Genomic DNA, 18,437 nt, shown 5'->3' with positions numbered 1-18,437 from the left:
ATAAAGCCTTTCAAAAAAATATTAACTCCTAAGTGTCAAAGGGGAGTAAGAGCAACAGTGGGACTGGCTCAGAGATGCCTGCTGTGGGTGTATAAGCAGTGACAGTTGAGCTTAGGTTGGCAAATTTCATTGAGGGGGCAGGAGGGGACACAGAGGGGGCAGGAGCAGGGGGCGCTTGAGACCGCTCCTGACCGGGTTTGGATGCAGGCTCCCAAACCTCTCTCTCCCATCGCCCCACTCCTGACACACGGGCTTTGCCATCAGGACGGACGCGGCTCTTGAAGCAACAAAACAACCTTCCCCAGGAGCAGTCAATATATTGCCACGATCTTAACCTTATTTAGCGTGGTAGCATGGTTTTAATTTTTCCGTGTTTGATCCCTCAGCTTTAGGAATATTGATAGAAATAGGGGCTGTAAAGACCAAATAGGGAGCAGCCTGTGGCACGTGAAAAAAACCACCCTTCAGCCCTCGCTCCCTCCGCGGTGATTCAGCTTTTCCAGCCGCGCTGCCGAGATAAAAGGCCCGCGTGTGAGCACAAGTGTCAGCGAGGTCTGTAAGGCTTTCCGCGCACCGTCTCGCAGAGGAGCCTCGGCCGCTGGAGCAGACACCATCTCCTAAGATCTCCTCCGGCGGCGGGGAGCCCGGGGATGCAGAAGAGGCTTTTGCCCCGTTTTCACGCCGACGCGGGCTGTTTGCTGCGCGCCGCAGCTCGCTGTTGACTTTAGCCGGTAGCTCTGTTTGAGCATCAGCATCCGTATTGATTTTCCCCCCCACCCCCTCGTCCAGCCGGGCGGGGCAGAGCCGGGCCGGGTCACCCGGCTGTGCTCCCGCGGGCCGCCCGCCCGCCTCGCCCCGGCAGTGCCGCGCTAATCAGCGGCAGGCCCCGGGAGCGGGGTAATTAGAAACATGGCAGGGGCTTTGTGTCTTCTGAAATCTCGCAACATCAAAGCGCTCCGCGCAAGTCGTCCTCCAGAGGTCGGCTCCCATATCTAAATGACTGATGTATTTCATGGTGTCTGTCGGGAGGGATATAATGAAGAAAGCCGGCTTAGGGATGGGGCATGATGTGAAAAACAGGTGGCCCACTTGAATGGGTTGCGGAGCATCTGTTTTGCGGTCCGGTTGCTTTCCCGTGAACCGCGCAACATCCGCGGGTGCGCAGGTTCCTCGGAGTCGGGCGCTGCCAGGCCCGAAGCAGCGCGTTTCTGGGAAGATGCAGAGATGAAGGATGAGGAAGGGCGTCTCAGCTCCCAGCCCCCCCGAGCTACTGTCCTTAAATCACTGCCTTCACGCGGAGGCAAGCAAATCCCGACCGCCCCCCGTTTTGCTGCAGACGCTCTCCTCCTCGTGAGGCACGGGCTGCACCTCGGGGACATGCACACTGCGCCCCAAACCGTCCAGGGGGACAGGTACCATGCAAGACCACTGCCAAAGCAAACTTCCCCCTCTCTCCGCTCTGGCCTTCATCCGCTCCGGGGGCCTGCCTACATCCCAGTCCCCCTCGCCCCGGGAACCCTCCGCTTTCGTGGCGGGCGGGGCCCCTCGGAGGAGCCGGCTCCCTCCTTCCAAGAGGTTGTCGCCTCCGGTTTGGTCGGTAAGAAACAAGCCGCTAAGATCACACTGCTCGCTGGTAGCGTTTCCAAGGCCGCCTCCTTTCTCGGCTTGCACAGCCGCTCCGACTTTATTCTGACTCTGCTCTATGCAGTAATAGGAAGTGTTGACTAACATCAACTAAACCATAAATCCAGCCGAGCGCGCACGTTCCGTGTGCTCACGGGCAGACCGCCGTGAGCTCCCTGGAGGACGCGCCGGACGGCGGGTTGCGCGCCTCCTGCGCGGCAGCTGCGCTCCGCTCGGGACGACCGGACTTACAACGTGCGATTTCGGATGACCGGCTGGGTTATATTGCATGGTATCAGCGCAGGAGCCCTCTGCCCAGCCGGGGTGCGCGTGTGTTAAGGGCTCCGCAGCACCAGGGGAGGTCCGCTACATTCAGATCTCCAAACCGACCGCGGGAAGGCAATCCGAGCTTTCCGCCGCCTGCGGGGACGTGGGAGGGATCCCACGCAAAACGGAGAGGCTTGCAGGTGCCCCAACATCTTTGGAAACGCATTTCATATCGTTAGAAACCGCTTACTCTAGAGGGGCAAAAAATAAATTATCCGGGCCTGCGAGCCTGCTCTCCTCTGCCCCCTCTTCCCAGCAGGAACGGGAAATCTACAACGAAGCCGCCCTGGTATGGCTGAAAGGTGAAAAACCCGGGGCTCCCGCTACGGAAGAACACTAACGATTGATTTGGGGGGGGGAGGGGTGTGCAATATCTCCGAGCCCCAATACCATCAGCCCCCAATGGAAAAACCCTGTAGGATACACCAGGCACAAAACCCCATCCCTCCAACAGCAGCAGCGTGTTTCCCTCCCCGTTCTCCGCAACCGGGGGGAAGGGGGCGGGGGGGAGCAGGTGGTACCGCCCCGGCGGGCGGAGCGAGAGCTGCGGGCGGGGAGCCTGCTATTCTCCCGCCAGGCACAGCCTTTCCTCGCTCCGTCTCATTTTTAAATTTTAATTGGTGATTACGCGCCCCCCGTTATTTTTATGTGGTGCTTAGTGCCGAGCTCCGGGAGTCCCGCTGGGAAGGGGCACCCGGTCCGGCGTGCCGCGGGCCAGCAACTGCCTACGGGGCAGCGACTGGGCTCTCGGGAAGCAGAGATAGAAAAGCGAGGCTGCTGGAAAAGACCGCGTATCTCCCGCGTCCCCTTCGTAACCATGCCTCCGCCTGCCTCCTCCTGCTCTCGCCGCTGCCTCCGGCCGCCGAGCGCTTCCCCGCGGGTCCGGGCGCCGGCAGCGGGCGGTGGGGGGACACCAGAGGCTGAGCTTCCCCGAGCTCCGCTTTCTGTCGGCGCTGAAGGAAACGCTGTAGTCACAGCACGCCGGCTCCTGGGAGCCGCCGCCGATTTTCCCCTTTTTTTTCTTTTTTTTTTTTTTGGTGTGCCCGATGTGTATTGCCCAAATGTCTCGTCCCTTTCCCTTCTTGGAAATCATTTCCCGCTTCCATTGTGGCGACCTTTGCCTCGCCTGACTGTTTACAGCTTTTCTCTTGTTGATGGGCTTTCCTTTGTGGAAGTTTCGCGGGCTGATTGTGTTTGTTAATTAGTTGCTAACAGCATCGTAATGTGGGCTTGATGGATAACCATGTCATTAGCACTCACCCCTGCAATTCACATTTCCAACCGGGCAGGGGCTACCCCATGCCGAGAACGTGATTTGTGGCTGTAGTCTCGTGTGGGTGACACGCACTCCGAGCCCATCTCTCCTGCCCTTCCCAGCCCTCCTCCGCGCCCGCGTTGTGCCAGAAAAAGGCATCAAAATTTCCCCTTCCCGTGGGAACCCGGGTGTCCCCTCCGCGGCTGCCAGGCACGGAGACAGGGCATCCCGCACGAACCGATACCGGCGCGACTTTCACCGCGCGGCGCGGACACGCGTGGGAAGGACCGCCGCCGCGCAACCCCCGCCTTCCCCGGCGGCGGCAGCCGGGGCCCGCCCTGCCCGGGAGTCCCCGGCGGCAGCGGCCGTCGGGGAGGGGGTAGGGGGTTCTGCCGCTCCGCCCCGTTCCGCCCCACGCCTTCCCCGCCGGGGGGCTCGGCCGAGCCTGGGAGATGTAGTCCCGGCTCCCGGGTTCGCCGGCGGCCGGCGGGGCTTCCGCGGGGGACTACGTTTCCCAGGCCCCCCTGCTGCTCGGCCTGGCCGCGGGAAGGGCCAGGCTGTCAATCAGTGCGCGTCGGCGAGGGTAGCGAGCCGGGGATCCCCCCCCGCCCTCCTCCGCGTCCCGCTAATAATAAGTGCTTCAGAGGCTTAAAAGCAGGGAGGCAAGTGTCATGCGGGAGCGCCGTAAGGGGCTGAGCTCCGGCTGAGCGCCCGGGTCCGCTCTGCCGCCGGCACAGCCCGGAGGGGAAAAAAAAGAGAAAGGGGGGAAAAAACCCAAGCCAAAAGAAAAGAAAAAGCCAAAAGCCTCGGAGCTGGTTCCCGGGGAAGGGGCGAGAGGAGCGAAGCCCGAAAGGCTGGACAAACCGGCAGCGAAGTGGCGATGAGGCGCAGGAAGACGGCGGTGGCGGCCGGCTGCTGCCTCGCCTTCCTCCTGGGTACCCTGCTCAACCTCCTCTTCATCCCCGGCTCCGAGCACCCGCCGCCCCGCGACGGAGCGCCCCCCTCCCCGCCCGGCGCCCCCCTTTACCCGCCTGAGGAGGAGGGCGGCGGTCGGGCCGCCCTGGCTCAGCAGATCCGCGAGCGCTACGAGGAGGTGCTGCGCTACCGGCAGCATTGGGCGGCGGTGGCGGGGCGGCGGCCGCTGCGGCCGCGGGAGCGGCGCCTTATGGACTTAGCGCCGCCGCGCACCTCGGCGGAGCAGCCGGGGCCGCGGGGCCGAGCGGCGGCGGGGCCGCGGGCCGGCGCCTCGGCCGAGCTCTCGCTGGAGCCGCCGCTGCTGGGCTGCCGCGACATCCGCAATGTCACCGGCGTGCAGTACTTGGGCTCGGGGTACACCAAGGCGGTCTACAAGGCGGTCCTCAACCGCACGCTGGCCGTGGCGCTGAAGGCGGTGGATTTCGGCGGGCACGACATCGCCCACTGCGTGCGGCAGTTCTCCGCCCTGGGGGACTGCTACCGCCTGGCCGCCTACAAGATCGTCAAGGAGATGATCCTGCTGCAGCGGCTGCGCCACGCCAACGTCCTGCAGGTACGCGGGTCCTGCGCGGACAGCCGCCCAGGCGGGGGTGGGGGGATGTCGCGCCAGTTTTCCGCCGTTTTCTTGTCCGCCGCCGCGGACAACCTGTCGGTGCTCCCGCCGCCAGCCCGAGCGGGCGCGGGCCGGGACCGTACCGCGGAGCCTCCGGGAGTTTAACGCCACCGCCGTCCCCGGCTCCGTCGGGCGCCGTAGCCTTGTCGAGAGGAGTGGCGGGGTCCGGCGGTGCTGACACAGAGGTCCCGCGGGCATGGCGGCGAGGAGCGAGGAGCCTCCCCTCCGCTACTCCCCCGGGTCCGCGGGGAATGCGGGAGGCGTCTCGATGGGCGCTTTCCCCCGCAGCAGTGCTCTCTCCCCGCGCCGATAAGCGCCGGGCCGGGGGTCAAGGCCGTGGAAAGGTTCGGGACGCGGCGCGGTGCCCCGGGGCCGCTCGGTGCTGGGCTAACTAACCTCGCCGGCGCCCTTCCGCCGCGGCTGGCCTCGCTGCTTGCTTTCTGATCGCCCTCGTAAATAACGCCGAGGTGAGGAAGGGGGCGTCGGAGGGGGCTTAGGGAGGAACGGGACACCCCTGGCAGCGTCTGCCGTGGCTCTCGGCGGGCGCAGCCGTGCTGGGTACGCGCGGCCCTGGCACCCGGGTCAGCCCGCGGAGTGACAACGGGGACAGCGGGCCGGGTGTCTGTCCGTCTCGTCAGCCGGTGCGCCGGCAGCGCGGCACTTGCCAGAAGGGCTGCAGAGTGGGACTGTTACACATCAGCGTGAGTCTCAACGGGTCCATTTGGATGTAAATGCTGGTATGGAAATTTCTATTGCGTTTCGCATAGCGTGAGCGTTGCGGGAGAATAAAAAATGAACGTTAGACCAGACGGTCTCACAGTAGGTGCTTTTTGAACTGAATGGAGTAAAGGAGTTTTGTGTTTCTTCAGCAGCAGCAGCAGGAGTACCAGCTCCCCCACGAGAACTTCAGATCCCAACGATCAAAGCTCTCGAGTTTCATATGCTGTTCAAAGAAAGCGTAGTCGTGATTTATCCACGACAAGAAAACAGATATTAAAATTCCTTCCTTCCTTCCTTCCTTCCTTCCTGGTGCCGCGTCTAACTGTAATACACAAGGTGGACAGCATCTAGCAAGCTACAACGAGCTGTGCTTTTAAGTAAGGATGTTACTTTGCTGCTATGATGAGTTCTTATTGGGAAATCCGTGCTTGGGTGCAGCCATCGTTACTGATTGAGTTGACAGCAGGAAATACACTGTGCAGTTGTAAACACGGAGGGGATTATTTTATGTTTCCCAGTGTCGTTTTTTCTTGCTCAGTGGAAGTGAGCTGGCCAGGTTGAGCTTGAGGCATGTCATTTTGGTAGGCACTGGTGTTTCTTCCCTGTGTTACTTAAGTTTTCCACTCTGGCAGTCCTGCTGAAGCTGTCTGGAGCACCGCTCCCTCCACAGCAGACCTTGGAGGAGCTGCAGTACTTCACTCCTCTGTTCCGTGATGTCAGGTGGACTCTGGAGGGGGAAGCAAAGGCAGGTTGTGGGGTGACCCTTGGTGAGGAGGGCCGGGGCCAGAGCAGCTGGAGATTGAGCAGGTGCTTTCCCAAGCTCCAGGAGGAGAAACACGCCCAGCCTATGTGCTGGGAAAATGCTCTCATGGGCAAAAATCCCGCGTGTTAATTAGGACTTCATATTTACATGCCACCCAATTTAAAAATAGGTTACACTTAAATCAAAAACACATTTTCTGTTTTGTTCCGATTTTGTCATCTCGTTTTCTTTTGTCTGCCCTCTGTCTCCATCAGCCCCTGGCAGAGCTGCCTGGCTGACAGCAGAAGAGCCCCGAGTGCATCACCCACCTTCTGGTTTAACCTATTTCATTCTAGGATTGCATGGGACTAGGCTACTGCGGTGAGAGTGAGGGACAGATGTTTGATAAGACGTTACTTTGAGGAGACTATAAAAATCGGCGTGTCAGGCTGTATCTAGGCATGGTTGGGGCAGCCAGACAGCCGTATGGGCTGGTGTCAGGCTGGCATTGTAAAACCGGTGCAGAAATAGTCTCCAAGGAACAAGGTGGAATGTATGGATTATGTCTCTTGAAACCCTAAAGGGGATAGGATCTGCCGACCTCAACACTGACTTTTAGCTTGTCTTCAGCTGAAGCCAGCCCGGGGTTAGAAATCACTGTCCAGGGCTGGCAGCTGAGGAAGAGGAAAACAGTTCCAAATCTCCTCCCGTCTCTTCTGGCTTTTGACAGGCGCTTCAGCTTCCAAGCTTCCATTGCAGCAGTAGGGCCCGTACTGCCTACAGATGCCACAGGCGCCACACAACATCTACGGGGCCAGCAAAGGCCGAGAGCTTTTCTGCCTTTTCTCTTTACCCCCTTTTTCTTTTGGGTGTCGCCCCCCGTCGTCGTGTCGTGTGTGTTCCCCCCCCTCCTTACCCTCCTCCCGGCAACTCCCAAATACGAGCCGGCTGCTATAAATAGCTCGAAGGACATGCCACCCTCCTGCCACCCTGCCGGGCTGGGGGAAGGGCAGGGCCGGCAGGCAGCCTGCAGCAGCCCTGGCTTGGGGCAGAAAGCGGGGAACCAGGAGGGGTTTGGGCGCGGAGTCGGGCGGTGCTGTACCCTTCGTCGCGGCACCCTCCCGCGCTGCCACCTGCGACCGCCGCCCGGCCGCCACCCCCGCTAGAGCCGGTGGAATCCCCGCTGTCGCCCGCCCGGACGTTCGTCGACCGTGGCTGGCTGGAGGCGGACGGGAGTCTCCCTCCGTCTCCTCGCGCCGCGGGAGGGGGAAGCGGGCCCGGCCCCCGGCGACCCATCCATGCACGCCGCTGGGTCGCCGTGGGCAGGGGAGTGGCGCGGCGGCGACAGCCGTCCTGCCCCGGGCTGCCTTGGCCTCCTCCGCGCCCGGCCCCTCCAGGGCATCCCCGGCCCCGGTCAGGGGCTATTTGGGGTGAAGGCGTTCACGAGTTTCGTTTGCTGGAAGTGAAGGTCCGTGTAAGTTCAGTCCTAGGAAGGACTGGGTTTGTATGTTGGGTTTTTTTCCTGTAAATCTCTGGCAGCTGACAGCCTGAAGTGTAGTTTGTAAGATAACAGGCTTGTTCTTTACTGTCTCAGCAGTTCCCATTCCGGCCTGTCTCTTGTCAAAATCAGCTTTTTTCTTTTTTCTTTTTCTTTTTTTTTTAACCCCATCCTTTTAAAAGACCTGATTATTGTACGATATATGATAGAGAGGGAAAGAGCTCTTTCCAGAAAGTACCACTGCCTTTAGACAACATGCTGACATATCCACCGTGCCCTCCGCCTGGGGAAGGAGCCAGATGTGTTGGCTCCGGCAGATGTGGCGAATCAAATCAATCAAAAGAAATGTGGAAAACCGGCAAAGAGAGAGAATAGCTCAGCGTTAGCCAGCGCCGAGCCGAAGGCAGCTTTGCTTTCGTATTTTTATTTCCGTGCTCTGCCCGTCGTTCGTGTACCCGCCGGAATGCCAGCACTGGGCCGTAACCCCTTTTACCCCCGCAGTCTGGGGAAGCCCCCCCCCCCCCCTCCGTCGGTGCCCGAGGCTCCATAGACCTCAGGGAAAGGCAGGTGCGGGCTGCAGTGGAAGAAATACGTTTGCTTTGGAGTGGGGCAGAGAGGGGTAGTTCATTAAAGTTGATTTTATAATGAAGGGCAGCGGGGAGAGAGGAGGGAACTGGGTCACTGATTTATTGTAGCAGAGGATTTAGTGGCCCGCTAATTGCTTTGCAGGCGCGCTGTGTCACACACGGCGCCCGATCTCTGCCTTTCCCTTCCCTCCGCGCTGCGGTTTTTTTCCCCTCGCGAAGTTCAAATGCTGCTGCCCGAATCCCGGCTCTCCGTGCGTTTGAGTGGGGAAGATGATTTAGTGTGCTTTAATTCCTCCCTGCCAGTATTTGAGGAAGAAAAGAAAATCAAACCATTTGCAGTTAATTCCAAACAATGAGCGCGATTGTAAAGACACAAAGGCAATGTTTGATTTACTGTAATAATGTAATTATAGCCCCGGAGTATCAGAAGTGAGGGTGTTGCCATTCATGGGCACAGGCGGCTCTTTGGAGGAATTCTTTCTTCCTTCGCGCTGCCGAAGCTGGGGGTGGGGGGGGGCGAGCGGGGTGGGGAGTTGGGGGGGGGGGAGAGGGTGGTGGTGGGTAGGTTCTGAAACTGCAGGCGTTTGGGAAAAGCGCGAGCTTATTTCTGTGACAGCTATTTATCAGCACTTCCAGCCTGAGTTCACAACGATCCGTTTCAGAAGGAAAGCTACCGCTTTCTTAAAAAAAAAAAAAAAAAAAAAAAAAGCCAACCCCAAACCAACCAACCCACCAAACACAAAAGCTGAAGGAAAAGGCTTGGCTTTGTCTGGAGCCCGGGGAAGAGCCCAGCTGCTGACAGAGCCAGGAGTTCGCTGGCTGCCCAGACAAGGCCGTTTCATTTGGCTTCCTCGGCTTTAGCGTCAAGTTAAAACACGCAGATGAAATACTGGGATGGCATCAACGCTAAATAAGTTGCCATCCCAGTTGCGATGTCAGAGTAGTTTCTGTATGAATTGGTTCAGTCAGCACTGGTATTTTTTAAAATTATTTATTTAAGTGGTTATGATTACGGAAAGAATATTTATCCCTTAGAAAATTGATTGAATGAAATAGTACCGAAAATAATACATCGCTTGCTGGTGACAAGTTCAGCAGACTTAAGATGCGCTAGCGGTCGGGATGCTTTTAAATACCAGCTTTTAAATAAGATTTTATTTTCTTTATATGTGATAATTAACAGACAGTTTACCCTGATTGCTTCTCTATTCATGTGCATAGCCAGCAGGGTAGGGCAGTTTTAATTTTAATGTGACAATTAAGAGAGTAAAGCTTTGAATACGGTTTGTTTATTCCAAGTGGAAGCAGACAGTCTTTCCAAGTCTGAAAAAAGTCAATATACAATTAATTGCCAGTGCGAATCCATCTGCTTAGGGAGAGTATTGACTCTTGATGGGTCCTTCCCCATCTTTCCTGCACGAATCCACTGTTGTTTTCCCAGAAAAGAGGGGGGAAGGAGTGACCAGGCCATGATGGAAATGGGTACTCAGGGACCTCTCTGTTGCCAGCAGGTGGGCATTGAATTTCCTTTGTGGTGGAAGGGGTGCAGGATTCCCAGCTGCCAGCCTTGATCTGAAGTTGGCTGGAGTTTGACCAAGACACCTTTGTGAACAGTTGGCCTGAGTGCTGGGATTACTGATACAAACTGGTTTGTTGCTCCTTGGAGAATTTGTCAGTCTGAATTTTGGTTGGGGCAGCAGAAGTTCACAGTTCTTGGGGGGCAGACCTTTCAAAACTAATCATCTACTGAGAGTTATCCTTGCAGGCTGGGGCTGGCTGGGGTCTGACGGTGCACATGCAGTTGTTTGTAGGGGGTTGCTTCAAGTTGGAAGGTCAGTTTAGACCATGATTTTTTTTTTCTAATGCTGTCCTAAAGTAGCTCAGTTGAGCTGCTCGGGACAGGTTGGCTAAAGATGAATGAGGCCACCCCACACCGTGCAAGACCAGGCTGACACCTCTGTTTACCTGGCATTAGGATCAAGGAACTTAACATCCCAGGCAGATGAGCCTGAGAAGTCCTGGTGAGGTGGCAGGAGAGGTTCTCACTGCCAGCTTGCCACCTTGTTCCTCTGATATAGCTGACCAGTGAGCAGAGGTGGAACTGCTTCTTTGTCCCAGTCACTCCACTGCTTGACATTGCAGGACAGGAGGCATCCAAGTCACTTGGGCATCCATCAAAATTGTTAGTGGTGGTCAGTACAGGTTGTCAGAGCTGGACATTTCTGTGGGTGGAAAGAAAAAGAGCAGGCAGTGCCACCTACTGATGGCTTGGTGGAGACAGCTCGTTGCTGTTAACAGATGTCCCCACAGCCCCAAGGAGCTTGGGGTGGAGTGGAGAAGGGCAGGGAGAGCAGACAGATGCGGTTTGGCGAGGAAAGAAGAATTACACAAAGTGCTTCTTTATTGCAAGACTGCTTCCCAAAAGGCCCAGATGTTATCCTGCACTTTTAAGAGTGAAGAAAGGATCTGTTAACAAGAACTACAGAGCTGCTGGAAGCTCAGAGCTGATACAATTGCAAACCAACTCTAACCGTTCATGTCACTGGAAGGCAAGCTGTATGTCTTGATGCTGAAGTCACCAGGCAACGCCTTTTGCCATTGAATTGCACAGGATGGCAGAGGGTGTTCAACTTGCAAAACTGATGGCAGGAACAGCTTGCCATAAGGCACGTGCCATCATGTAAGTTAAAAGAGCTACATCGTCTGTCCTTTTGAAAGCAGCATACATAAAACTAATCCCAATCATTTGTTGAATGATTTCTATGATTGCTTCTCAGTTTTATGTGCCATGTAAATCATTCCAGAAGACTCTGGTTTGAATTTCTGCCTCCTTTATGGGAGCTGATGACTTGTAACATCATCCAGTTTCCTTCAGGGGAGCCCAGTGCTGTTCTTTCTGCACAGCAGCTTGGGGAGATCAGCGGTCACCATGGGACATGATGGGTACAATAAAGTTCTCCCTTGCTGCTTGCCTTCTTTCATGGGAGTGACAACAAGTGAACAAGGCCGCTCCACCCCACAAATATTCTGGCCTGGAAATTAGTTATGACCAGGACATAATTGCAAGGGAAAGCACATAGTTTTTAGAGCTTCTCCTTTCATTACCCCTCCAATAAATGTGAGGTACCTAGATAAACGTCTTCTCCCTGGTATCCTATGATAGAATGCATGGAAATGATTCAAAGCTGGGCCAGGGGAGGCTCAGACTGGACGTGAAGAAGGAAGCATTTCTTTAAAAGATGGTGGTCAAGCACTGGAGCAGGATTCCTGGAGAGGTTGTTGATGCCCAAGCCTGTCAGTTTTTAAGAGGCATTTGGGCAGTGCCCTTAATAACATGACTTAACTTTTGGTCAGCCCTGGTCAAGTAGTTGGACTAGGTGAATGTTTTAGGTCCATTCCAACTGAAATTATTTGGCTCTGTTGTGTTCTGTCATATCCTATCATTGCAATAGATTGTAGCCCTTTCATACATGCTCTCTTCTCTTGTTGCAGCTGTATTTTGTGGTTAGACAAGGAGGCAGGAGATGGCTGCTGGAAGGGCACACCAGGGCTTGGAAGAGCTCTGGCCCTCTGCTCGCCGCACAGACACAAACGTTGGTGGACTTGGCTGTGACCTGGATTTTTGTGCCAACGCAGTCATCTGATGGTTGAGATTGGTGCTTTGTGGCATCCAACTCCCATTGCAATTTTTCATTTCTGTGATGGCCATGAAAAACTCGACAAGAACTAGTTCTCACAGGCACTATGCTAATACTAATATTGACTCTAGACTAATTTTAAAGGAGTTGTTATTTTTTGTCACACTCAGCTGAACCACTCAATTTAAGTAGTAGATGGCAAACATGGATGTTTTAGATTGTTTTATGCCAATTTGAAGCAACATAGTTTGGAAAGAATTGCTGTTTTCTTGGACTGTGGAGCTGCAGATAGATTCTGAGCTTATTTAAAGCTCACCATGGTAAAGTACACAGTGGTGTGGCTCAGATATCTAAGAAATAAGAATTATAGAGATGGGTCTAATGAATGCAAGTCAAGCTTTTTGAATGTACAGTGCACAGAGGTTATTTGATAGCTTTGCAGTGCAAAATCATGTTGTAACGAAGGGTTAATCTGGCGGTGCAGTGGAACTGAATGGGGTCCTGTGGATGGAGGTCAGGGGAGCTTCTGGTCTGACGATTTACAAGATAATGAACCGCGCCTCCAGTGATATCAGCCCATTCCCATTGAAATCCTGGTTGTATGAGTGATCTATTTGTCTCCACTGGAAGGCTTTACAAGAGTAGGCTACTTGTGTGACTAAATATTTGCAGGGTTTGGCCTTGAGCTTGTGCAGTGCGATGGAAATTCAAAGTGCTGTAAATGTTTTTAGTAGAAGAATTTTCCACTTCAGAGCATAAGGAAAGCAGGGAGAGTAAGAGGGAGATAACGTTACTAAACCTGAAGATTACAGCCAACATAATATGTGTCAGAGCAGCAGGTATATATGGATATGTATACACACACACGTGTAAAATAGATGGAGATATCTGTGGATCTCTGTGGATATACAGACAGATGTGGTTAGATAAACATACGCGTGTGTTTCTAAATATTGCATTCCAGGTTTTCTATTAATGAACTTCCCCGTTCAGTAACAGTGCCAGGTATGAGATTCTCATACCTTCTAGCTCTTTCGGAGTTGAGTGCTAATCATAATAATACATTTATAAATAAAAGCCGAGGCAGAGCTGTGAATTTAGAGGTTAATATTTGAATAACCCACTGCTTGCTGTAGGTTCCAGTATCCAGCAGTGGAGGAAATCCTGCCTTGCAGCTCTCAGTGCGCAGTTTCGGCCCCACTTTTGAAAGATTCTGCCTGGTGCTGGGGATTCCCTGTGTGAATGTCTTTCTCTAATGAAGCTCAGCACTTGGCAGGGCTTGATTGCTAGATTTCAACGAGGAAAATTAATTCAATTCTCATGAGTCATCTGTCTATATCCTGTAGCAGGAAGGCTGACTTTGGATCAAACCTTGTTAAGTTTAGGCCTTTTATGAAAGTCATTCTTTTCCCAGGGAGATGCGTGTTGCAGGTTTGCAGATGCATTTGCGCTGAGTAGGTATGGCAATATATTAAAATACTTTAATGTATATAAAACCATATTAAAATATAAATACAGATGCGTCTCTGTTATATATATAAATGCACATGTATGTGTTGTATATATGCAAATACATAAATATATATGTGATTGAGTATATATATGTGTATACCATCAGCAGTGAAGGGAAATATTTAAAACCCTAGGGATGACTAGATCTTAGAGTGACACAAATGTTTTAGAGCTATGATTTACCAGTGCATGATTTATCAGGCAGCGCTGTCTGTTCCTGCTCTCTCAGGACTATCCCAGTGCTCCAGGAGTGAAAGGTGAATCCAAGAAATGGTTGCATAAAAACCACTGCATTCACTTTGATAGCAAAGGAGTAGCAAGAGCATCTGGATAGGGCTGTTCTGCTTTCAGCAGGTAGCAGCTCAAACAAATAGCTCATCAGATGGCTACCAGTGTCCATGGTGGGGGGTTATTTCCTCTGGGCACCAAGTCACTACCAAATACGATCTCAACCCAAGAGGTTTTTGATTAGGTTACCCTGTGCCCATGTATTTTTTGAAATTAAAGGCTGTGGCAAGTGTTGACTCTGCTCTTTGAAAAATTTGGTGTTTTTTTCTTTTAATTGCAGGTTCCTATTGTGGGCAACAGTTAGGCCTTGCTGTTTTAAGTTTGGGCAAGTCCAAATTAAAATTAAATTTCTAGAAATTACTTCTGGTGTAATGCAGTTGTGCCTGGCAATAATTTATATTACACTTATATTACAGCTGGCAATAGTGTTCTGGAAGCTCCTGTTCTTGGAGTCATGGTTATCTCTGTTCACTCAAAAAAAAAGTGGTAAACTGCTACCTTTTCTGTTTGTAGTGCACAATCTAAAGATTGTGAACATTAAGGGCTTAAAAACTAGCAAAGCAAAGAAAAAGATTCACAATGTGTTGCAAGTTTTAGGGAAGTCCCCTGATGTGTGCCAGGGAGTTTTGCCTGACGCCAGAACCCGGGGTGTCGATTCTGCTGCAGCCCTGCTTGGGGAAGGTGGCTGGTCCTTCCCTTCCCATCTGAGCATCCCCTGTAAATGAAATGTAACGCTTTGGCAGAGGTTCTGTCCTGCCATTTATTTTTCTGAAACTCTGGCTAGGGTGCCTACGCTAATGCAGGAGGGCCTGTTGTTTGCACAGACTTACCCTGCTGATGACAGCTTAATAAGCTCCTTTATTTTGTGTTTTTATTCAGTAAGCTTGCCAGCTTTTGTGTAGGGGCTGACCTCTGCTTTCGCCCTCCCTCCCCGCCCCAGCTCCTCTGAAAGGGGCGCCTCTGTCCCCATAATTTGTAGTAAAAGGGAGTTGTAAAGGGAGGTGAACTGACCGGCTGTAGGGTCATGGGCTCCTACAAAGCAATCCAACTTTAGTGGGAGCTGAGCCCGTATGCCCAGTGTGCCTAAAAACTGTTGAAGTTAGTGGGAGCTTTAGCTGGATAAAGACTAATGCAGGACCGAGCCTTTATGACCCAGAAAATCCAAACAAGAGAGGGAAGGATTCGGTAAACAGGGCTACTCGAAATGAATTATGGCAGATGATGTGAGAACAGGTCAACATTTCATATCTGGCATATGTTTTTCTAAACAGACAGAAAGGCATCCCAGTGTTGTGACTGTTTGCTATTAGATTCTGCACACAAAAAAATCTATTGGGGTGGCATTTAAATGCAGTGAGTTGAGATAGCAAAAAGATGTGGGATTGTATTTCTTTCCATTCATTTAATTGGAACCATGCTGAAAAGGCGTATGAAAACCATCACTCTTGAATATGTCTAAAGTGTAGCTTTGTGATGCTGAGAATGATGTCCAACCTAATAGAATTTCAGATAGAGGAGATATTTTGGCTCATCGTTTGCTTCCAGCTATATTCAGTTTCCCCGTGTGGTTATTTCTCTTGTTATTGTATGCATCCAGCTATCTGTTTCTTACTTCACCGTCTGGGAATACAAGCCATTTTGTCTAATTTCAGAACTTAAAAAGGACTGGACAAAACAAAAAGGAAGAGGGGGAGAAAAATGTTATTTTGGGTGGTACCTCTGTACTTCTTGTTTCTGTGCCTTAATAAGTCAGCTTCTTAAACAAAAAGCCTAAGAATTACTGCCTTGAAATATTTTGTATCTATATATATTCTGTATTTTGTAACATCTGTATGCTGGGTGGTGGTTCATCAGGAGGGGATGAATGCAACCATTTTAGATGCTTAACTGGCTGTTGGGACTTGCCCAGTTTGTAATCATGGTAATTGCGCATACAAATATGGCTGTGTAATTACATGGGCATTTTTGCATTTAGTTTCAGGAGTTCATTTAGAAAAACACAAATGTGGCCCAATAAATCCTTTATATCTCAGCCTTCCGTGCTTTTATAACTCCATATAATTATTCTGTAACACTGCATCCGAGAGCTTTCACTTAATTAAAAGCAATAAAGAGCTCAGGTTAGAGTATATATTTTTTGAGTCAGACCTATGCTAACTTGCTCAGTATTGTGTTTTTTCAGCTTGTATGATTAGGTTCAGCAGTACTTGTGCGAGAAAATTTTCTTGTGAGAATAAAGAGCAATTTAATATGAAACCAAAACTAAATGGGGTAATTTTAAGCTTCCACAGTGACTGAAGTGATTAAATGGGCATTGATACAGTAAAATATACACCAAATACTCAGATACTCGGGCAGTGGAGACTTTTGCCAAGGTACAAATTGGATACTAAAATGAAGGAGTTACTCACAAGCATGTTCCAGCTCTCAGAGGAAAAAATCTAAATCAATATTATTGCTATTGGTATTCATGGATTGAGATAAAATAGGTACAAATAGGTACTGTAATTCATGACCACTTATGCGTTCATCTGCACATAAATAGATAATAAGACTGATTTCTCGATATTTTGTGTGTAGAGATACGTATCTATTATGTATTTGTAACCAAATGTGCATAAAATTGTAGTTTGTCTTCCATAGTTTTATTCCTGGAATGGTTTTCTCAAATGTTGAGGATGAATAACAGAGAGTGATGGGGTTTTTGTGTTCTTTGCTACTGCAGACCAACAGCTAACTGCAATACTGTCATTTCCCAGTCTGTATTCCTTGCTAATTTCCCTCATGGCTTTTTTCCCAATGGATAGTATTACTGTGCTAAAGGCAAGAGCTGAACTCTGCAGATGATATGGAAACAGATGTTCGATTTTTGACACTTAGAAGTGAGGGTTTTCAAACCTACCAGGCTTCATCCTGCCGCCTTAGTCTCTCCCCACACAAGGGAGAAAAGAAAAACCTAGTGAGAGCTGCAGAATCCAGCTTGTCTCTGAGAAACGAATATTGTATTAAATATTTTCATTGAATTTACATTTTTTTGTTAGTTTGGAAGGCTTAAACAGAATTGTGCCGATGTCATGCTCTAAGGCAGTTTGCAACACATGAAGATTGAACTCCTGTCAATGAGCTACACAAAAATGGTGTGTCCCAGGTGATGAGGAGCAAAGCAGAGCCTGGTCTGAATGGCTCTAGATTAGGAAATGATTGCTGTTGCAGTCTTTGCCGTGGTTGTAGCAGTAAAGAGAAAGGTCTGCTTTCCTGTTTGAAATGTTCATGTCGGCATCTATTGCAAATCTCTGTTGTGCATTGATGCCAAAATCTTTTTGGCATGTTTTAAAATAAAATCATCTAGCTCCTTCCCCCCCCCCCGTTTTTTTTTCTTTTGAGGGGTAAGTGTGTGTGGTGGTTTTTTTGTTTAGGTTAACATCTGTGTTTCAGCAGCTGTTTTGAAATACAGCGCCACTTTTACACCAAAAAGAAAAATTGTTTACTTCTTTTACATTTTTTGGCACCCTTTTTTTCCTTTAAACATAGATAGCTGCAGTCAGAGCTAGCAGAATGGTTCAGAGCAAGTCCCGTATTTGATGACTTTAGCCTGGTCTTCGCTTTTCTGTCTGGGAGGGTCACAAGGCATAAGAATGTGCTCGATATGTGAATCTGCTTGGAGTGCCTGTGTTCGGCCTCACCCTGCTCTCTCCAGCCGTGGCACTCGCTGCTCTGGCTCTCTGCTTTCCTGGAGAATTAGGATTGGTCCTAGTTGTGGTCTGCTTGAGCCTGCCTGCTTCTGTGGGGCTGTATCTGAGTCCCCTCAGCTCAGAGGAGACCCCTCTCAGCTTCCCTGAGCTTTCTAAAACTAAAAGAGGGTTTAAAAAGTCCAATTACTCAGGACAAGGCAGTAGAGAAATAGCAGCAGGGCGTTTTTGAATGCTACATTTTCACACAGACCCTTTTACTGCATGGTTTATTTGACTGGGGGCAGAGATTACATTCAGTTTTATTTCATGTGCATGCTGTTCTGGCTGGAAAGTTGCAATCAGATCCTTATCAGGCTCATTTAACTGCTGCTCTGCCAGGGCTTGGCAGGGAGTTTGTAAAAGCCTGTCCCCCAGCCCTGTCAGATGTTGTCCCACTCCATATAAAGCAAGACATCTCTTCTGCACAGTCTTTAAATACTCTTCTTGTGCAATTATTTGTGCAAGTGAAAATTAATCATTCAAATTTCTTTGGAAGGCAAATACAAGAAGGAGCTGGAGCATAGCCGAAATTGCCATTTAAATGCTTTTAAATTGACGAAGCTACTGGCAGATAATATTGTGGAGTGTTTGCCCTTCTTTAATGATCCTGCACACAAAAGTCCAAGAATAGCAGGAGACAGTTTCTGGCTGGGAAAAGATAAGTTTTGGCATTTCAATTGTTTTTCAAGCTACTGTGTCATTGAAATACAGATTGTCACTTGATGCACAAACAGTAGTCCTATGGGAACTGTCATGAAAAGCTATTTTGCGATGTCTTTTAAGCAGAAAATTGGTCTTATTTAGGATTGCATAGGCAAGCTTTCCTCAGATAGAGTTCTGATGGTTTAATTTACTTTTTATTCTTTTAAACATTTATTGGCATAAGATCCTGGGGCGGGGGGTGGGGATGCAGGGAGCAGTCCGCTGG

The 18,437-nt window shown here is 50.9% G+C and overlaps 1 protein-coding gene across 1 annotated transcript in view; it reads left to right on the top strand.

Moving 5' to 3' along the window:
* The first annotated feature begins 3,973 nt into the window (after positions 1-3,973).
* PKDCC (protein kinase domain containing, cytoplasmic) overlaps positions 3,974-18,437 on the top strand; it is a 35,902-nt gene continuing 21,438 nt past the window's right edge. The window contains exon 1 of the mRNA XM_084262100.1: positions 3,974-4,733. Within this exon, the coding sequence (XP_084118226.1) occupies positions 4,086-4,733 (648 nt within the window). The 5' untranslated portion in view covers positions 3,974-4,085. The remainder of the gene's footprint in view (positions 4,734-18,437) is intronic.

This window comes from Gallinula chloropus, assembly GCF_964237585.1.
Source record: "Gallinula chloropus genome assembly, chromosome: 3".
In the NCBI taxonomy this organism is placed as follows: Eukaryota; Metazoa; Chordata; class Aves; order Gruiformes; family Rallidae; genus Gallinula; species Gallinula chloropus.
The sequence above is the reverse complement of the archived record's forward strand: the minus strand, read 5'-3'. Positions and strand labels throughout refer to the sequence as shown.